This window comes from Hibiscus syriacus, unplaced genomic scaffold (assembly GCF_006381635.1).
Source record: "Hibiscus syriacus cultivar Baekdansim isolate YM2019G1 unplaced genomic scaffold, ASM638163v2 tig00112216_pilon, whole genome shotgun sequence".
NCBI lineage: Eukaryota > Viridiplantae > Streptophyta > Magnoliopsida > Malvales > Malvaceae > Hibiscus > Hibiscus syriacus.
Window position 1 is genome coordinate 186,117 of NW_024063269.1, and position 18,625 is coordinate 204,741.

General features: G+C 35.6%; 1 protein-coding gene across 1 annotated transcript; it reads right to left on the reverse strand.

Annotated features, from left to right (window-relative positions):
• Positions 1-544: 544 nt before the first annotated feature.
• Positions 545-3,715, reverse strand: LOC120175831 (endoglucanase 25-like). Its single transcript, XM_039182388.1, has 6 exons — positions 3,241-3,715; positions 2,489-2,799; positions 1,954-2,412; positions 1,579-1,714; positions 1,317-1,489; positions 545-1,233 (listed from the first exon to the last, which is right to left on the reverse strand). The coding sequence occupies exons 1-6, from the start codon at positions 3,614-3,616 to the stop codon at positions 832-834; spliced, it is 1,857 nt and encodes a 618-aa protein (XP_039038319.1). The 5' UTR covers positions 3,617-3,715; the 3' UTR covers positions 545-831.
• Between the last annotated feature and the right edge of the window lie 14,910 nt (positions 3,716-18,625).

Consider the following 18,625-nt stretch of genomic DNA (forward strand, 5'->3'; position numbering starts at 1 on the left):
CATATAAGACAGTACCGTCGTCAATTTCAACAACTGATTTAATGAAAATATTAAAACATTGTGAAAATGTCAAAAAAAAAAAAACCACCATCTCTTATCTCATTTTATGTTTTATTTGTAGGGACTTAATTGTCAATGTAATCATCATAATAGCCTATGTTAAATGGAGTGGATTTTGGTTTAATAAATAAACTTGTTTTAACATATAAATTTTTTTTGGTAATAATATAAAGCTTCATTATAAAATTTCTACTAACCCATGGTGAGAGGCATACCACCTAGAATAATGCGTAATAACTTTTATAAACTATACGCATATTACTGCATGAGCTTTGTATTAGACTATTAGTATTACGAGCGTCAATCATCATATCAATACTATCATCATCGTATCAATATTATTATCATTCTCAATATGAAACATTAAATATGTTAATGTAGGTAAGTTAGCAGTTGAAAGAAAAACCTTAAAGAACCTTGAAAGGCGGGATTTATGCAACAATCAGACATCAAACATAAATTTATTATGAATCTGGTTTTGGAGTGTTTCAAATAATACATCATATCATACATGCACACTTGTCCGTATACCACAAATTCCAAATAGACTTTCATATACAAAATTATCAAAGGTTGAATGCTTGTATGATTCCCCAAGCTGACTGCCCGGCCCACCACCACTAGTTTTGTGCAGGTTGTTCCATTGCTCGTCTCCTGTCTTTCCTTTCCGTGTTTTTCTTTCACTTTCAAGGTCATTAGGGTACCAAAAACTAATTCTAAAATCATCATTGTAAGTCACACAACACGAACGGAAAAATATCGAAAACGTCTTCATGGTTTCCAAGGTGCCGGAGGCGGTGGCGGTGTGGGAAACATTGGTGGAACCGCAGAAAAAATGGTGTTCTTGTCTATCCCGGCTGACCCGTCACCAGACAATGCCACGAGTGCAGCAACCAAACCCGCATTGCCTGCAAGAGTTGGCTCTGTGTAGTTGTAGTTGGTGCGAACGTCACGGAATCCATCGTGCTTATCAGGTCCGGCAACCATGGCTCCCATAAGTGTGTTCAGGTTCGGCTTCGTCGTATCCCTCCATTTCCATCCCCCTTTACAGCTATATTTGACATTGTTCTTGGGGATAGATGCGCCTCTATGGTGAACATGCTTGGGGTAATGGTTACCAAAGCCAACAACATAGCTCATTTTCCGAGGATTTTTGCCGAGAATATAATCAATCTGCCAAAATGACAGCCACAAGAACAAATTAATGGCCACCTTACCTCAGCATGTCTTAGCCATAAGACAAGACTAAAACATACCTGTGTTTTTGAAAATTCACGCAGGACATCAGTCGAATAGAAATTGGGACCACAATACCATCCAGGTGTATCAGCAGCATCAAGATAATCACTGTATACGGCCGCTAGGAAGGCTGCATTGACAACGTATTGCAGAGGCTGAGGCCTTCCATGGTTTAACTGAATCAAACCTCCTGCGCAATGTCCAAAGAAAACGGTTATGGAAAACAACGTAACAAACTCATTTAAGTATTAGATGGTCAAAAGGAGCAGATATGTTTACCCTTTGTTCTATTAAAGCTAGTAAAAACCGGAAGGAATGAGCACATAATGATGCTGGTTTGATTATGAAAAGTACTCAATATTTCCTCGTATGGATACCCGGGACTCAAAAACAATCTCAGCCGGCTCAGAAGCACCTAGAACACAAAACATTGGTTACATCAGCAATGAACATGGAAGCTATTTACAAGAAGTCTATAGATGGACATCAACAAAACCGTAGAGGAAGATTGTTTATACTTTGAAACAGTAAAATCTGATCCTGAAAATGTGTGATTGTCTATACTGTGAACAATACAAATAGTCTAGGCCACAAAAATCAAGGGGATTTCGAAATACAAGGAACAAAACTAGAAACACAAGCAGAAGGGTTTACCTGTGCAGCAGGAAGCTTATTATCCCAGCTAAGAACACCATAATCTGGGCCTCCCCAGAAAGCACCAGCATGCTTGGCAAGTTTAGGATGAGTAGCTAACTGAAGGAAGGACGAGTTCCCGGTGGCAAAGTATAGCCAGGATCCACCCCAAACAAATTCGTCCCAGTAACTCGAGGAATTATAAAAGATAGCAGCGTCAGAACCACCAGCACTATATCTGCCTCTTTGATCCCTGGCGAACTTAAAGAGTGTCTGGGCACCATGGACAAGCTTTTGAGAGTACGCCTTGCTGTCTTTGAAAACGATGGAAGCAGAAGCCAAAGCAGCAGCCATTTCGGCAGCAAGATCGGAGCAACTATGACATTCATATACAGGACGTGGGTAATCAATGTCCTCGGGACGCATCCAGCAATAATGATCATTGGGAGTACTGCCTCCGGATGTATCTCCTACCCCGACCTGCGAATCCATAAGTTAGCATGAGTAATATATGGTCGATTGGAAATGAACACAAAGTATAACACTAAAATTATACCTGCGCTGCAATCCTGTCAATCGTATCAGCAGTATTGTTGAAGGTCTTGAGAAGATAATCAGTACCCCATTTAATGATCTCTTTAACATGATTGAGCTCACCGGCTGCCTCGTATTTAGCACTGTATTCGATGACACTCCAGCTCAACATTGTTAGTGCAAAAGATTTAGGAAAGTTAAACTTGATAGCATCTCCGGCATCGTAATATCCGCCGACCAGATCTTTCATCAGAACGGAGGGATCGGATTTGCCATCTTGGAGCCCTGAGTTCCCTCTCCACGACACATTATTATGCTTGGGCAGCTTCCCGGCTACAATGGATCCATATATATATATATATATATATTAGATCACAAATAATTCAACAATAACACAAGTAAAAGTGTGTGTATTTAATTACAGCTATTATTAGGTTGTAGAAACAACTGTTGACTTGATCTCAAGTTAATCTAATCAATACCCAATTTAGCAATGTAATCATGCTCCATTTTCCAATTTCCTTATAGACCTGAAGTTGAATTTAGGGATTTAAATAACTGTTTGTTGCCGATACAACGGCCGCTTTATAAAAGTAACACTGTCAAAACTATTATTATCTAAAATAATAGTGTAAAGCGTAATCACATCAATCACAACAGATAACATAATAACTGTGATAAACACAACGTAATCAAAATCAAAACGAATGACAACATTTCATGTTAAATCCACATCACATCAACTAAAGTGAAAGGGAGAGAGAGGAAACGTACAACGTTGAGCATTGAAGAACATGAGCGCCTTGTGAAGAGCAAGAGTGTAGTTATCGGGAGGAGCGTGGCGGTGATGATGACGTGGAACCGTCTTGACGATGAGGGTGATGAATCCGGCTAGGAAGCCGGAGACGAGGAGGGTCCCCACGGTCCAGACGAAGATCTTGCGGCTGACAATTATGCATCCCAGATCAACGTACTTCTTCTTCTTCTTCTGCTCGGTGGGGCCGAGCAGCCAGCTTTGCTGAGTCTCGTCCAAGGGGCGAGATAGTGCAGCCCTGTCCAGGTCCTGGAGATTCCTGCTCCGGTCGTCGTCGGTGGCGGAATCGGTGGTGTTTATCTCCAGGGGACCTCCCCACGGATCTCTTCCGTACATGATCAAGCTCCGGAAGAACACACGGCGGAAATGGCGGGAGAATTCAGCAGCTGCACCGACAGATCTAAACTGCGGATGAGGATGAGGTAGAGGAAGGAGTTTGATAATAATACAAAACAATGTGTTCAAGTAGGTAGTGGCCTAGTGGATGTTTTGTTTAATTGTCTCTCCAAACTGGACCCCACTCTTCATATATTCGTTGGATGGGTAATATTTAGCTGTACTCAATCATTCCCACATCATTATTTTGCGTGAATATAATCTCCTTCCTACTTTGTTGAGTTATAATTTTTAAAAGTTAAAATATAATTATTTGATTATTTATTTGTTATAAATTAATATTTTTTTATTAAAAAAATTAACAGTCATTTAAATTTGACATTAAAAATAATAAATCTCCTAGAAACCCTTTGCTCTCTAGTTGTTTCATTCAATCTTTCAAGTTTCATCAACTGTGTAATTTAATCATCGTTATTCCCAAGTTCCTAATTGGATTATTGTTCGAGATTTCGACATTGAAAGATAAGTCATGGTAAGTGTTCTATGACTTAAACGATTTTTGTATCGTGTCCTCCCTCTGAGATATTCATTGAAATCTTATACAAATAATATAATATTTAATTATTAAGATTATGACCGACCACATAACTAAAGATATCCCACTCAACAAAATAATATTTTATTTATGTTTTTTACCCTATTATTATATATATTTAATTTAATTATAATTGTGTAATGTACAAAGGAATATAAAATTAAATATATTTATATATTTTTAATACTTTTTTATTTAAGTTTAAAAGAATTTAAATAATGTAGATATTATATAAAACATATTTTATAGTTATTTTTGTTTAAAATTTATTAATATAAATATACTAAATAAATATATAAATTATAATTCATATTTGAGTAAGTTTGTGTTTTTAACATTAATGTTTAATAAAGGTATATTATGGTCACTATTATAGTTGATTTACCACATTACTCTATGGTTTTAATGATTAAATAGCATGTAAGACTTTTCGTCTACGGTTCGAGGCATGCTTCTTCCCCAACTATAAAAAAAGTATTAAACGATGTAACAAAACGATGATATGACACATTAATTACAAAATCAATATTTAATTTAATTTATAAATGATAATTAAAATACCAATGTGATCTTTTTATCAATTTTTATTATATTTATTAAAATCGTATGAATATTGCTACAGAGAATTTAATTTTTGTAGTTTAAAAGATTTCACGATTTAGATATATATTTTATTAAAGTCTTATTTTTTATTTTTCATAAAAAAAATTCAAGTATTTAAAAAATGAATTAAGAATTGATGGAACTGAAAACAGTACCAAGTCTAAGGGACAACGACAGCCAACCTGTTGCTGTTACGTTTGCTTGATTTCTAATTCTTAAAATAATTATTTTATTTTATTTTTAACGTTTCAACTATCGGTAGGTAAGATGTAACGTAATGTTTAACGCATGGAGTTATTAAGAATAGAAAATAATTTCAGTGATCGAAAATGTCTTATAATATACGATTTTAATCAAAAAAAATTTTGATTTGCGAAAATGAACAACAAATTCGTAACGCGAACTCCAATTTCGCAACACAGTTTCCAAATTCGCAACGCGAATTTCCCAAATTCGCAACTCAGTTTTTGCAATCGCAACGCGATTTCAAATTCTCAACACGGAATTTCAATTCGCAACTCGATTTCTGAATTCGCAACGCGAATTTCTTTTTCGCAACACAAGTTTCCTTTTCGCAACAAGATTTTCTAAATCGCAACACGAATTTTGTTTTCGCAACTCGATTTTTGAATTCGCAACACGAATTTTAATTTCGCAACAGCTTTTATTTTTGCAACACAAATGTTTATGGTATATAAACTACGCAGCAGCAGCAACTCATAATATAAATCCCTAAATCGCAACTCATTCCATCTCCATCTATCACTCTCTCCGACGACATCCGTTCCTATATCCAACGACATCTTTCCCCATCTCTAATTTTTTTTACATAATTTTATTTCTATATAATTTTTCAATGATTTCTCTCCCAAATTATCAACTATCAACTTAATAAAGGTATATTTTTCACTAATTTGTAGAATGAAATCATCTAATGTTGATCATGTTTGGATAAATTTGTGTTTTGGAGGGTCATGGGAGAATGTTCATGGTGTTTTATAATATATGTCTTTACCCATGAATCGTCAATTAAAATTGTCATTAAAAAAATTAACTTATGAAACTCTAATGTTATGTGTTGCAAATAAATTGAATTTAGAGCCCCTAAGTAGATTTAGGTTATCTTATTAGAGAAAATGTAAAGTTTATTTATTAACCGACAATGAAGATGTTGAACGATTCATTGGTTACATTAGTGTTTCACAAGAAGATGATGTTACATTGTATGTTGTTGAACCTAGAAGTAGTGAAGTTGGGTCAGTAGCGGGTAGTAATCAACTAAGTTCTTTAACCCCAGTTTATGGTGCTCACAATGTACAACATTGTTATCAACCTTTCCCTAATCCCAAACACAATCTCAAAACTCACAACCTTTCCCTAATCCAAATCTCAATCAACTTTTAGCACCAAATTTCGGTTTTCGTATTGACCAGTTAGACGATGATGAGCCAACAGAAAAAATTATGAGTGCTAGTCAGTATTCGAAATTTGATCTTGGTCAATACCCGGACTTTGATCTTGGTCAATACTCGGATTTTGATGATGTTTCAGAAGAAGAAACAGACCTTGCGTGTAATGATTTTGATATTGGTCAATACCCAAATTTTGATGATTAAACAGCCGCCGCCGAGGAAGATGTTGTTGATGATAATGAGGAGGAAGTTACGACTCTGAATGAACATGTTAAACATCTATTCTGTAATTCATATAACCCTGAAGAAGAAGAAGAAGAAGAAGACCCCGAAGAAAAGAAAAAGAAGAAAATACCACGAGAGTATAACTGGAATATGCCAGAATTACTTCAGATACCGGAAGAAGAGTTGGTAAAGATAGCAGTTGATTGTTACACAAAAGTTATTTATATCAAGAAAGATGATTGTTTTGATACAAAGGAAGACTTGAAGATAACTTTGTATACGAAATGTGTGGAAGATGACTATCAACTAAAAGTTAACAAATCAAGCAAAGATCATTTCGAAACAAGGTGTATGATTGACAAAAACTGTACGTGGCGTATGATTGCAAAGAGGATAAAAGATTGCGAAATGTTTCAAGTTAGGACTTTTATTGATAAACATACATGTTCAAGAACCCAAGTTTTTCCTCACCATAGACATGCAGACAAAAAGGTGTTGGGTGGTTTTTTGGTTGAGTTAATGTTTTTGAATGGCAGAGTATATCAGGGACATGAAATTATGACTGACATGAATTCTTGGTTCAAGATTAGTATCTCATATTCTCAAGCTTGGAGAGCCAAATGTTACACCTTGGAATTGTTGAGGGGGTTTCCAAAAGCATCGTTTGCCCAACTGCAGGCTTATTGTCACAATTTAAAGCTGAAAAATCCTAGGTCGGTAACTTATATCAAAACAGATAGAGATGGACGCTTTGAGTTGCTGTTTATCGCCATTGGTGTTGCGGTTAGTAAATCAATATAATTTTGTTGACTCATTTTTATTAGTTACATGCATTTCACATTTAAATGATTATATTTCTTGTGTATATTATTTTGTAGATTCATTCGTTTATTACTTACATGCGCCCAGTTATTATAGTTGACGGAGCACATTTGAAAGGTTGATACCTTGGAGTAAACTTATTAGCAGTAGCCATGGATGCTAACAATGGGATACTGCCAATAGCTTACGGGGTTGGCAAATCTGAAACCTCTGATTCATGGACATGGTTTATGGGACATCTTAGGGATTGCATATGTCATATTAGTAATCTGAAAATCATATCCGATAGGGCAAACTCAATTGACAATGCTATTAGAAGGTATTTCCCATATGCTTTTCATGGATTTTGTGGTGTTCATTTGTACAAAAATCTAAAATCAAGGTCTGCAGGTATAAAAAATCACAAATGGACATACTGGAAGGCTATAAAAGCTTATCGGGAAGTGGATTTTAATAAGCATATAAATTGTTTAAGACGTGTTTTGCCTCAATGTGCTCAAACACTAGAAGATGTCGGGTTTGAAAGATGGTCAAGAGTACATCAACTTGGAGCAAGATATGGTTTCATGACGTTTAATAGTGCAGAATCAATCAACGCTCTAAGTCGTCATTCCCGAAAATTATCCATTACTATGCTAATGGAGTTTTTTCGAGCCTCTATTCAACAGTGGTACTACAAGAAAAGAAATCATGCAGGTATTATTTCTTTAAATTCGTAACTTATCATATTTAATATATTTTACTAAGTATTATTTATTTAAATTTACAGGAACATTGGAACGTCGTGTTACACCATGGACTGAAAAAAAGATAACGAAACGTGTTGTGAAGTCAATGTCATGGAGAGTTGAACCATGTTCAAACACTTTGTTTGAAGTATTGGATAATAACTTAAATGGGCTTGTCGATCTAAATGCAAAGACGTGTAGTTGTATAAAATGACAAACATCTGGTTATCCGTGTGGCCATGTTATAAAAGTTGCTCTTCATCTAAACTAAGATGATTCAAGCGCATACGCTATGGATTGCTACACTACAGAAGTATATCGACAGACTTATGCCGAGATTGTCTACCCTATTCCACATCCTTCTGAGTGGGATATACCAGATGACTTACAAATAGTTTTGCCACCAGTCATGGACAACATGCTACCTGGCCGACCAAAAAATCACGATCGTATACCGTCTAAGGGTGAAGAGAAGAGGATATCAATATGTAGTCGGTGCAAGGAAAGTGGTCATACAATGTTAACCTGTGGATCACCAGTGCCATCACAATCATCTTTTCCTCTACCAAAATATGGATCCTCATCAAAATCCAAAGCTCATATGGTTCCAAGCAAAAGGAAATCAAAATCGCAATCAAAATCAAAATCCCAATCACAACCGACTTCACCTTTTGGGACTTATTAACTTAGGTGATTTTTAAATGCAAACGTTGTATTATGTGTATTTTTATGTGTGAATGCATATATTTTCAGTTAGACATGCATTAGTAACTTGAGTTTGAACATTGCTATGATCTGTTATGTTGAGTTTGAACATGTATTTTATGTGTGATTTTAAATACAAACGTTGCATTATGTGTATTTTATGTGTGAATGCATACATTTTCAGTTAGACATGCATTAGTAACTTGAGTTTGAACATTTTCAGTTGAACATGCATTTGTAACTTGAGTTAAATTCGCGTTGCGATAGTCAAATTCGCTACGCGAAAGTCTAATTCGCGTTGCGATTGTTGCGAAAGTCAAATTTGCAACGCGAAAATCAAATTCGCGTTGCGATTTTCGCATTGCGATTGTTGCGAAAGACAAATTCGCAACGCGAAAATCAAAACCGCAACGAGAATTTGACTTCCGCATTGCGAATTTGACTTTCGCAACAATCGCAACGTGAATTTGACTTTCACGTTGCGTATTTTACTATCGTAACGCAATTGCAATGCGAATTTGACTTTCACGTTACGAAAGTGTACATTCAACAGGTCTTTTTTGCCTTCAACATAATGCAGATTGAAAATTAAACAACATTATAAATGAGTTGCTATATATATATATAACATTTGTTCATAGTATATCCAAATGCTCCTAATAATAGGGAGCTTACATCCAAATACATCAATTTGTTCATGCAGCTCACTTCAGTAACCTGTAGAAATGTTATGGCCATGAGATTTTGTACACATCTAAAACCAACAAACAACAAATTATTGAATTCTAGGTATTTAACCAAACATTTTCAAACCAACAAAGAGTATATATGTTAACAACACTTGCTCAAACTTACCAATAACAAATGGTTGTTTATGCACACTTTCAGCACGCGGATACATGTAGGAAACGTCTCGAATATATCACTCTAGCCATAAAATGCCGAAACCATAACCCTACTGCACCTCTATCTCTATCTATGGGAGGTAGAAACTATTTACCTCCTTTTGTCAAACGTTCCAAGCACATGCATACAAGAGGACCACAATCCCCTCTGGCTCCCGCCATTTGTTGTGGCGTTGTCTGGTCTCTCATCATTGTAACTTTAAACTTTTTTGGCTTCTTATTTCCAGAATTAGTCTAATAATCAATTGCATCCAAGTATTTAGCCAAATGTGTGTTCCATCCCTTACAAATAATATCTTTCAAATCAGACAATGGTATGTAATTCAACATGTTGTCATATACTATCGTCTTTAGGGATGGGAGCTGAAGCTTGACGAGAAGCCAATGAAGACGTTCCATAACAGTGATAAACAACTGCAATCATAAATAATAATTCAATTGCGCACATCAAATAAAATTTATTAACACCTTTAAAATATTCAAAAATAAATATTACCTTATCGACCTCTCACCACGCAGGATAAATGATAGTTTTTCCATTACCCAACGCATATGAAGCGTCTCTTTGATCCTTCAAGTGAGCTACGTGAAAAGACGAAGGCATAATAGTCCATCGCGTCTTTTTTATTTTCTTTAATTTCCTTATAATCAGAAGACGTGACACTCATGCATCAATATGATGTTTTATAAAAAAATACATATATTAGTGAATTTAATAAATTTAAAAAAATAATCAAAATGCAATATAAGAAGAATATAAGACTTACCCCCCATTCGAAATAGTCATTCTCTTCAACCCCTAATAAAACACCACACCAAGACCGATCAAGAAACAAATGCATACTATCGTCAATTTTGCATATGTCAGCGTAACACCCCTGGCTCCGCTCATGTAGATAAAAATCAACTGCGGTCTTAGCCCAAAGGGTATTATCCATAATTGTGTCTGGTAGTGTTCTCCTCTCCTGCTGAGGAATGGTACTGGCCGGTAACTCATACGAAAGCCAAAAATCATCCATCATACCAGGCACGTGAGGGGGTTTATCAATATGTCAACATAATATGCCATGTGAATCGGGCTCTTGAACGGTAGGAGGGACCTCTTGAACAATGAGAGAGGCCTCTTGAACGGTGGGAGGGGCCTCTTGAACGATGAGAGGGACCTCTTGAACAATAGGAGAGGCCTCTTGAACGATGACAGGTGAATCGAGCTTTTTCTTATAGAGTCTTGGAACTATCGGGGTGAAAGGAGACGTAATGGCACGTGCACGACGTCTGATGCGTGAACCTCGTCGTGTAAGAAAAACCTGACGTAAAGGATCTACCTTATCGGGCCGCTAAAATAAATTAATACATAAATCAGTAAATAAATAAATAAATAATGTCGAAAAAAGGTTATTTGCATTTTTAGTATAGTATTAAACAAACTTACCTCATTGTGTAGAGTATGAACTTTCATTCTGCAACGATGAAACAATCTCACGTAGAGCGGCTAACTCATCACGTAAAGTAGATATCTCACCACGTAAAGCACCATTGTCATCGCCTAAAATATCTATCTCACCACGTAAAGACTTTACCTCATCATGCCATGCACCATTATCGTCATATAAAGTACCGACCTCATCACGCAAAGCAATGACCTCATAACGTAACTCCCCTAACTCATCCCGTGGAGGTGGAGAACGGGGAGATAAATGTCGTGGCATCTTTGTCGGTTGCCTATCATGAGGTGATGATGGAGAAGAGGCTTGATGATGTGATGGAATAGGTGATGGCTCTCAGTGTGGAGGTGTATAATCGGCTCGATCAGGTGATGGCTCTCGAAGTTGGGGGTGTTCATCATCCGTTCCATAAAAAAACGCTTACTAGCTTGCCACTAATCAGTGGCAAGCTCAGCCTCTGTGGGTGTCAGCCTCTGTAATGGATAGTTTGCCTCCTAACAATATAAAAGCTCAAACAAAGTCAAACGTCTACTAGTAATAACTTGTTTATATATGATAGTATTTGTGTTAACTTACATCATTCATCGTCGTATATGGTACTAAATCTTCCCAATCTAGCAGCTGGATCCTCCTCCAGGTAATAGCCATAGGAATATCATTTGATTTTTTGATTGCATATGTCTGCATGCTGGGAAAAGCCTCAAATATCCAAATCTACAAACAATATAATACACAAACATTAATTTTTTAGTAATTGTTAAATTTAATTATAATTTTGAAAACATTATATAGAAATTATTACCTTAAAGGCCCACATAAAGCCTAGCAAAGTGTATTTGGAACCATAACCACGCAAACTACGACAGTCCTTAAAGGCAGACGACAACTTTTTCCAGGTAGCTTTCCATAGATATGAACCCCATGGAAACATGTTCTATGCATTTAGGTCATCTACCAATAATATTAGGTCCTCAGAAATAGGTTGCCTGGCCTCTTTGCCTAAAAATTCGATATTCAAAAGTAATAAAAGGCATACTCGGATAACATCAAGGTCATCCATCAGAGTAAAACCATCTTTAAGAAGTAATATTTTCAAGTCGTCGACGTGTAAACTGGGCTTTGCCTTTGCCAGCTCAGGAAAAACTCGAGATAACCATAATGGGCGGGCGATATGACTAGTGTACCGACCTACTTCATCGTGTTCGAAACGTAGACCAGTGATTAAGCAAAACTCCTCCCGCCCAAAACAAGTATACGCCGGTGGAAAATGAAACCATATCTCTTCATCACCACGTTGTATCCTCTTGGGTAGATTGTTAGTCATGGTCTGAAGAAACAAATGGGTCAACATAGCATCTCCACCTGGATGTTATACTTTCAGCCATGGCCCGAAGCAAGTATCCTTAAACAATTTTCTTTGTACATGTGTATGTGTCGACGCTATTGTAGTGGCTAGGCTTAATTTATTCCTTAGAGTCAATGAAGCCGAAAAAAATTTCTAACAAAAACAATAAACATACCATGTTAGATATACCAAAAACTACAAATTATACACTATAAACAGACATAATATTAAACAGTGAAAACAAAGCCAAATATGTTTCAAACTAGTACGGTATTCACCCAAGTCATTATTCTATCATAGTTTTTTTGTTGAAGTAATGCAATTCATTCAAGTTTCAATTTGCAGAAGAAGAGTAGTTTTTGAAACTTAAATTCGCAACGCGAAAATGAAAATCGCAACACGAAAATGAAAATCGCAACGTGAAACTAAAATCGCGTTGCGAATTTCATTTTCGTGTTGCGAATTTAAGTTTCAAAAACTATTCTTCTGCAAATTGAAACTTGAATGAATTGCATTACTTCAACCAAAAGAAAAAAAAAGACAAATACTAACTTCACAGGGTTAAAGACTAAACAATTTAGCAGTATTGACAGCAACCGAATGAATTTACTAAGCAATCTAAGTGAAATGGTTAATCTATATATTGAAATTACCAGTAAATTTATCATCAATTTAAATATGAAAAATGTAATAATAATACAAAAATTTCAAAATAAAAATAATTAAAAAAACTAACCCTCGGTGGTTGATTTTCCATTTGTGGGCGTGAATGGTTTTGAGGGTGGCTCTGAGAGATGGAGATAGAGGGGGGTCGCCGGATATGGGGACAGATTTCGCCGGAGATGGGGACGGATGTCGCCGTAGAGAGTGAGAGATGGAGATGGGACTAAGTTGTGATTTAGGGTTTTAGGTTATGAGTTGCAATTATATTGTTTACATTTGTGTTGCAAAACTAATATTGTGTTTCGAATTCGAAAATAAAATTCGCGTTGCGAAAATAAATGTGCTTTGCGAATTTGACTTATGTGTTGCGAATTTCAAAACTGAGTTGCAAAATTGGAGTTCGCGTTGCGAATTCGAGTTCACGTTACGAATTTGTTGGTCATTTTCGCAAATCCAAAAAAAGTTGGTTAAAATCGTATATTATAAGGCATTTTCGGTCACTGAAGTTATTTTCTCTTAAGATAAGAATGGCTTCCAACCAGTAAATTATAAAATTTTAACTAATATGTATCTATATATGTACAGGATAAATTATGTTTTTACTCCCCAATTGTTCATACGATTTTGTTTTGGTTAATTATTTTTTTAAATCATACGTAATATTATATTTTATTTTTATTTTGATCATCCGTCATTAAATATTTAACAGTGATATTGACGTGTCACTATAAGGTAATACCACATCATCACTAAAAAATAAAAAACGTCACACCAACACTGTTATTATATTTTTTAGCATTGAATTACCAAAATAAAACCAAAACGTATGATTTTATTAAAAAATTAATTGGTTGACCAAAATGAAATTGTGAATAGTTGAGTGACCTAAATATGTAATTTACCCTATTAATTTAATTAAGGTCTCAAATATATGGGTAAAGTACACAAATGGTCTCCTGCCTATATAGTACTACTTTATTAATTCACTCGACTATCAAAAGTTACAAAACGATCCTCCGACTATAGAATGTTGTTTTGTTGAGGTCCTCGACATTAAAAGTTACAAAATAGTCACTCGACTATTCATTATGTTCCAAACTCATCATTTTCCGTTAAAAATTGGCAGTTGTTTAAGTTGGACGTTAACATGATGACCAGTGTATGATAGTCGTTTGAGATTCTAGGATCATAATTTATCATATTACAGTCAACAGTTAACGTTTCGCTCAGAATATCATTCACTTTTTAATATAAAATGATGAGTTTGGAATATAATGGATAGTCGGATGATCATTTTGTAACTTTTAATAGTCGAGAGACTCAACAAAGCAACACTATGTAATCACAGTACCATTTTATAACTTTTAATAGTTGAGAGACTTAATAAATCAATACCCTATAATCGGGGGGTCATTTGTGTAGTTTACACAAAATATATTTATTACCTTGGGTTTTATAAAAATAATAATTTAAGTTAGGTTCATCTGATTTAAATAAATATTTTTTGTAATTAACAAATGAAATATTTGATAAAAAATGTTTTTCATAAATGACCTCAACTCTTAATTTTTGTTTTAAAGTTTAATTATTCTCTTTTATTGATGGAAAAAGCATAATTCTAGAAGATTAAAACTCCATAATGAAGACAATTATGTGCATTTGTTTCTGTTTTTTTATTCGACCGACACTATAAGACATATTTATTTAATTTTGTATCACGTGGATGTTGCTATTCCATCTTCGGCTTCTTGGAATTTTGCACCTCACCGCCTGCCACGTGTATAATATATTAAGCTAATTGGGCTTTTGAACAACTCTGGATTCCTCTTTACTGTAACTTCAGCTTGTCACATGGTCTTGGTCCATTTAAGAAGGTGAAGAGTGTATCGCCCTCACTTATGTCTAGAACTCAGGGTATCAACTCATTGAACTATACCTTTACGCCTTATGTGTTTTAACTTGTATTGTGAAGCTCGAATCACTCTACTAAATCAGCCCGCAAAACAACTCATGAGAACCTAAAATTCTTCAAGGCACGAAAGCACTGAGGCTTTCATCTGTGGAAGAAAAGAAGTAAAGAGATATAGAACAAGGTAAAGAGAGAACAAGAAATCTTTCTAATAAATGTTTTGTATTCTCAAATGATGGACTATACAAATGAGGTAGGGAAGGCTTCTGTTTATAGTTGAGTTATCTTACAATAAACAACATAAATTGATTTATGTTGACGGTTAAAATGGAATCCCTCCTGCGAAGAGTAAAGTGGGTTTCATCGATGGAGATTGCATGAAAGATAGCTTCGACGTTTCCTTGCATTCACAATGAGAGCGTTGCAATGCCATCGTCTTGTCTTGGATTTTAAATTCAGTGAGTAAAGAGCTATCTGCTGGGATTGTTTTCACTTCGAATGCAGCTCTGGTTTGGAAGGATCTGCGGAAACGGTTCGAAAAAATTGATGGATCACGAATTTTTTTCTTCACCAGGAAATAGCTACTCTGACTTAGGGAGATTCATCTGTTTTGGTGTATTACTCTCATCTTGAGCTTATGTGGGATGAATATCGTGTACTTGTTCTTTTTTTCATCTTGTGATTGTGAAGCCTCGCGACAAAATTTCCAGCTTCTTGTTCAGCAAAAGCTGCTCCAATTCTTGATGGGATTAAACAAAACATATGCAACAATCCAGAGTCAAATTCTTTTAATGCAACCTCTTCCAACTGTTAACAAGCCATATTCCATGATTACACTAGAGTAGGTACAACGAATTCATCTTTCTGGTTATTCCCCGTACTAGGAATCAACTGCACTATATTCCTAGGCAACAGGAGCTTCAGATCGCTGTTGTTTTCAAGGTATTTGTGATTATTACAAGTATAAGGGACACAAAGGAGAGACATGTTATCGTTTGATTGGATTTCCATCCAACTATGGTTTCTGTTGATTTGGAACAAGATGCTGAGAGTGGTAATGACTAATGAGCATTTGATTTCTGCAAGTACTCTGCCTTCTACAAATGCTACAGTCTTCACTCACGAACAATACAATCAGATCTTGAGTTTGCTACATCAGAATCTTGCAACAGATACATCGGTGAATTTTACAGGTATTGAATTTTGAATCAATATTTGTTTTTGAATCTAATGATTCTGTTTCTTGGATTGTTGATACAGGTGCAACAGACCATATTGTGTCTGATTTCAAGAGCTTACAATCTCCAAATCCATGTCCCTAACGTATTTTCCACTTACCAAATGCTCAAACAACACCCATCACCCATACATGATCTTGCTTCTTGAAACCTAGTCAAACTTTACACTATGTCCTTTATGTTTCATAATTTTGTCAGTTTCAAAGCTCATTCGAGATCTAAATTGCTCTATTTTAGTTTATCCTAATTTTTGTATTTTTCAGGATCTTACAACCGAAGAAGGGAACTGGTAAGGAGTCTAAAAGGTTGTATCACTTTTTGTCCTCAGCTTTGCCTACTGGTTTACATTCTGCATCACCTTGTTTTTCTTCTTTGCCCAATGTTGTGTCACGTAGTGATGGTATGGTTCATCTGTTTGTATGACATCTTTTGCGAATAAAAACTTACATATTTGGCATGCCCGTTTGAGGCGTGCTTCTATTTCTACCATGAATAAAATTTCTTCTTTAACTTCTATTGTGTCTGCTGATAAGCAACATACTAATGAATGTCATGTTAGTCCCTTAGCTAAACAAACAAGGCTTCATTTTCCTATTAGCACTTCTAGGTCACCTATACCTTTTGACATGATTCACATTGATCTGTGAGGACCCTATAGGTCTTCTACACATAGTGGGGAGAGATTCTTTTTTACTGTTGTGGATGATCACAATCGGATGAGTAGGGTTTTTTTGCTAAAACTTAAAAGCGATATTGTTTTGTGCCTTAAACGTTTCTTCTTGCTTGTCAAAACCCAGTTCTTGGCTAAAATTAAGGTTGTAAAAAGTGACAATGGTACGAGATTTTTTAACGAGTGTTCTGATTTTTTCTCATCTTTAGGGGTCATACACCAGAGTTCGTATCTTCACACTCCTCAACAAAATAGAGTTGCAGAACAAAAGCATAGACACATCCTACAAATAGCTAGAGAACTTAGGTTTCAGTCAAATGTACCTTCGAAATTTTGGAAAGAATGTGTCACTACTGCCGGTTACATTATTAATCGGTTACCTACTTTAGTTTTGTATTGGAAATCCCCATTTGAAGTCCTTTACAACAAAATTCTTGATTTTTCTCATATGAATGTGTTTTAATGTTTAGCCTATGCCACAAATATAAACCAACATGACAAGTTTTCTGTTCGAGCCATTACCTCCATTTTTTTTATATTCGAATACATAAAAGGGGTATATCTTGTTTAATCTTGAAAATATTTTTTTTTGTTAGCATGGATATTTTTTGAGTATGTTTTTCTATTTTCTTTCCCTCAATAAGAGTCTTCTGTTTTTTCCCTTCGAATCCTTGTGTAGTTGATTCAGATTGTTTGGTTCTTAACACTCTGCCCACTATTCCTAACCTTCAAATTCCTTTTGAATCTTCTGGATCATCACAACCAGGTTTGTCTATTTCACAATCATCTGCTTCTAGTCATTTAGTTTGTTCTTTGCCTTCTTTATCCAGTCCTTTAAATGGTTCACCTTTGTCAAATGATTTGGCTATGTGCTCTGGTACTAGTGTCATTCATGTGCAACATTCTAGAAGTTCTACCCGTGTGACTAAACCACCCAACTGGTTGAAAAATTTCGTTTACTTCTTCCAATCTGCTTCCCTTTCAGTCTCGACTTCGTCACATGGTCAGTATTCCATTTCAAATCATATTACATATTCATATTTACCTAAACATACTCAAACTTTTCTTGCATCTAATTCTATTCATATTGAACCATGTACTTATCAAGAAGCCATCAAACACCCATCTTGGGTGCAGGCCATGAATGAGGAAATTAAAGCTCTTGAATTAAACAAAACTTGGTCTATTGTATCTTTAACTCCAGGGAACGTTCCTATGGACTGTAAGCGGGTATTTCAAATCAAATATAAGGCCTCTAGGAGGTGGAAAGGTTCAAAGCCCGTCTTGTTGCCAATGCGACAACCAACGAGAAGATGTAGATTATGTTGAGACATTCTCACATGTTGCTAAGATGACCATTGTCTGTTTTGTCCTTGCTTTGGCATCAAATTTTGGGTGGTATTTATGCCAAATGGAAGTTTACAACGCGTTCTTACAAGGGGATCTTTTTTAGATGGTTTACATGGAGTTACCCCAAGGCTTTTGCAGCTTGGGGGAGACTCGTGTTTATCATCTGCAAAAATCACTAAATGAGTTGAAGCATGCCTCAAGACAGTGGAATGCTAAGCTAACAGTTATGTTATTAGCTGTTGGTTTTCAACAGAGTCGATATGATTATTCACTCTTCACAATAAAACAAGGTGCCAAGATTGTTGTTTTACTTGTGTATGTTGATGATCTTTTGATCACGGAAAGTGATGAAGAAATGATAGAAGATCTTAAAAGCATTCTTCATAAGAACTTT

Excerpts from the sequence above, each read along its gene's own strand:
- LOC120175831 (XM_039182388.1), bottom strand. The coding sequence starts at position 3,616 with ATGTACGGAAGAGATCCGTGGGGAGGTCCCCTGGAGATAAACACCACC. Across the intron at positions 1,715-1,953 it reads ATAAGCTTCCTGCTGCACAG|GTGCTTCTGAGCCGGCTGAG; the intron begins GTAAACCCTTCT and ends TTTGTGTTCTAG. Across the intron at positions 1,490-1,578 it reads TAGCTTTAATAGAACAAAGG|GAGGTTTGATTCAGTTAAAC; the intron begins GTAAACATATCT and ends GACATTGCGCAG.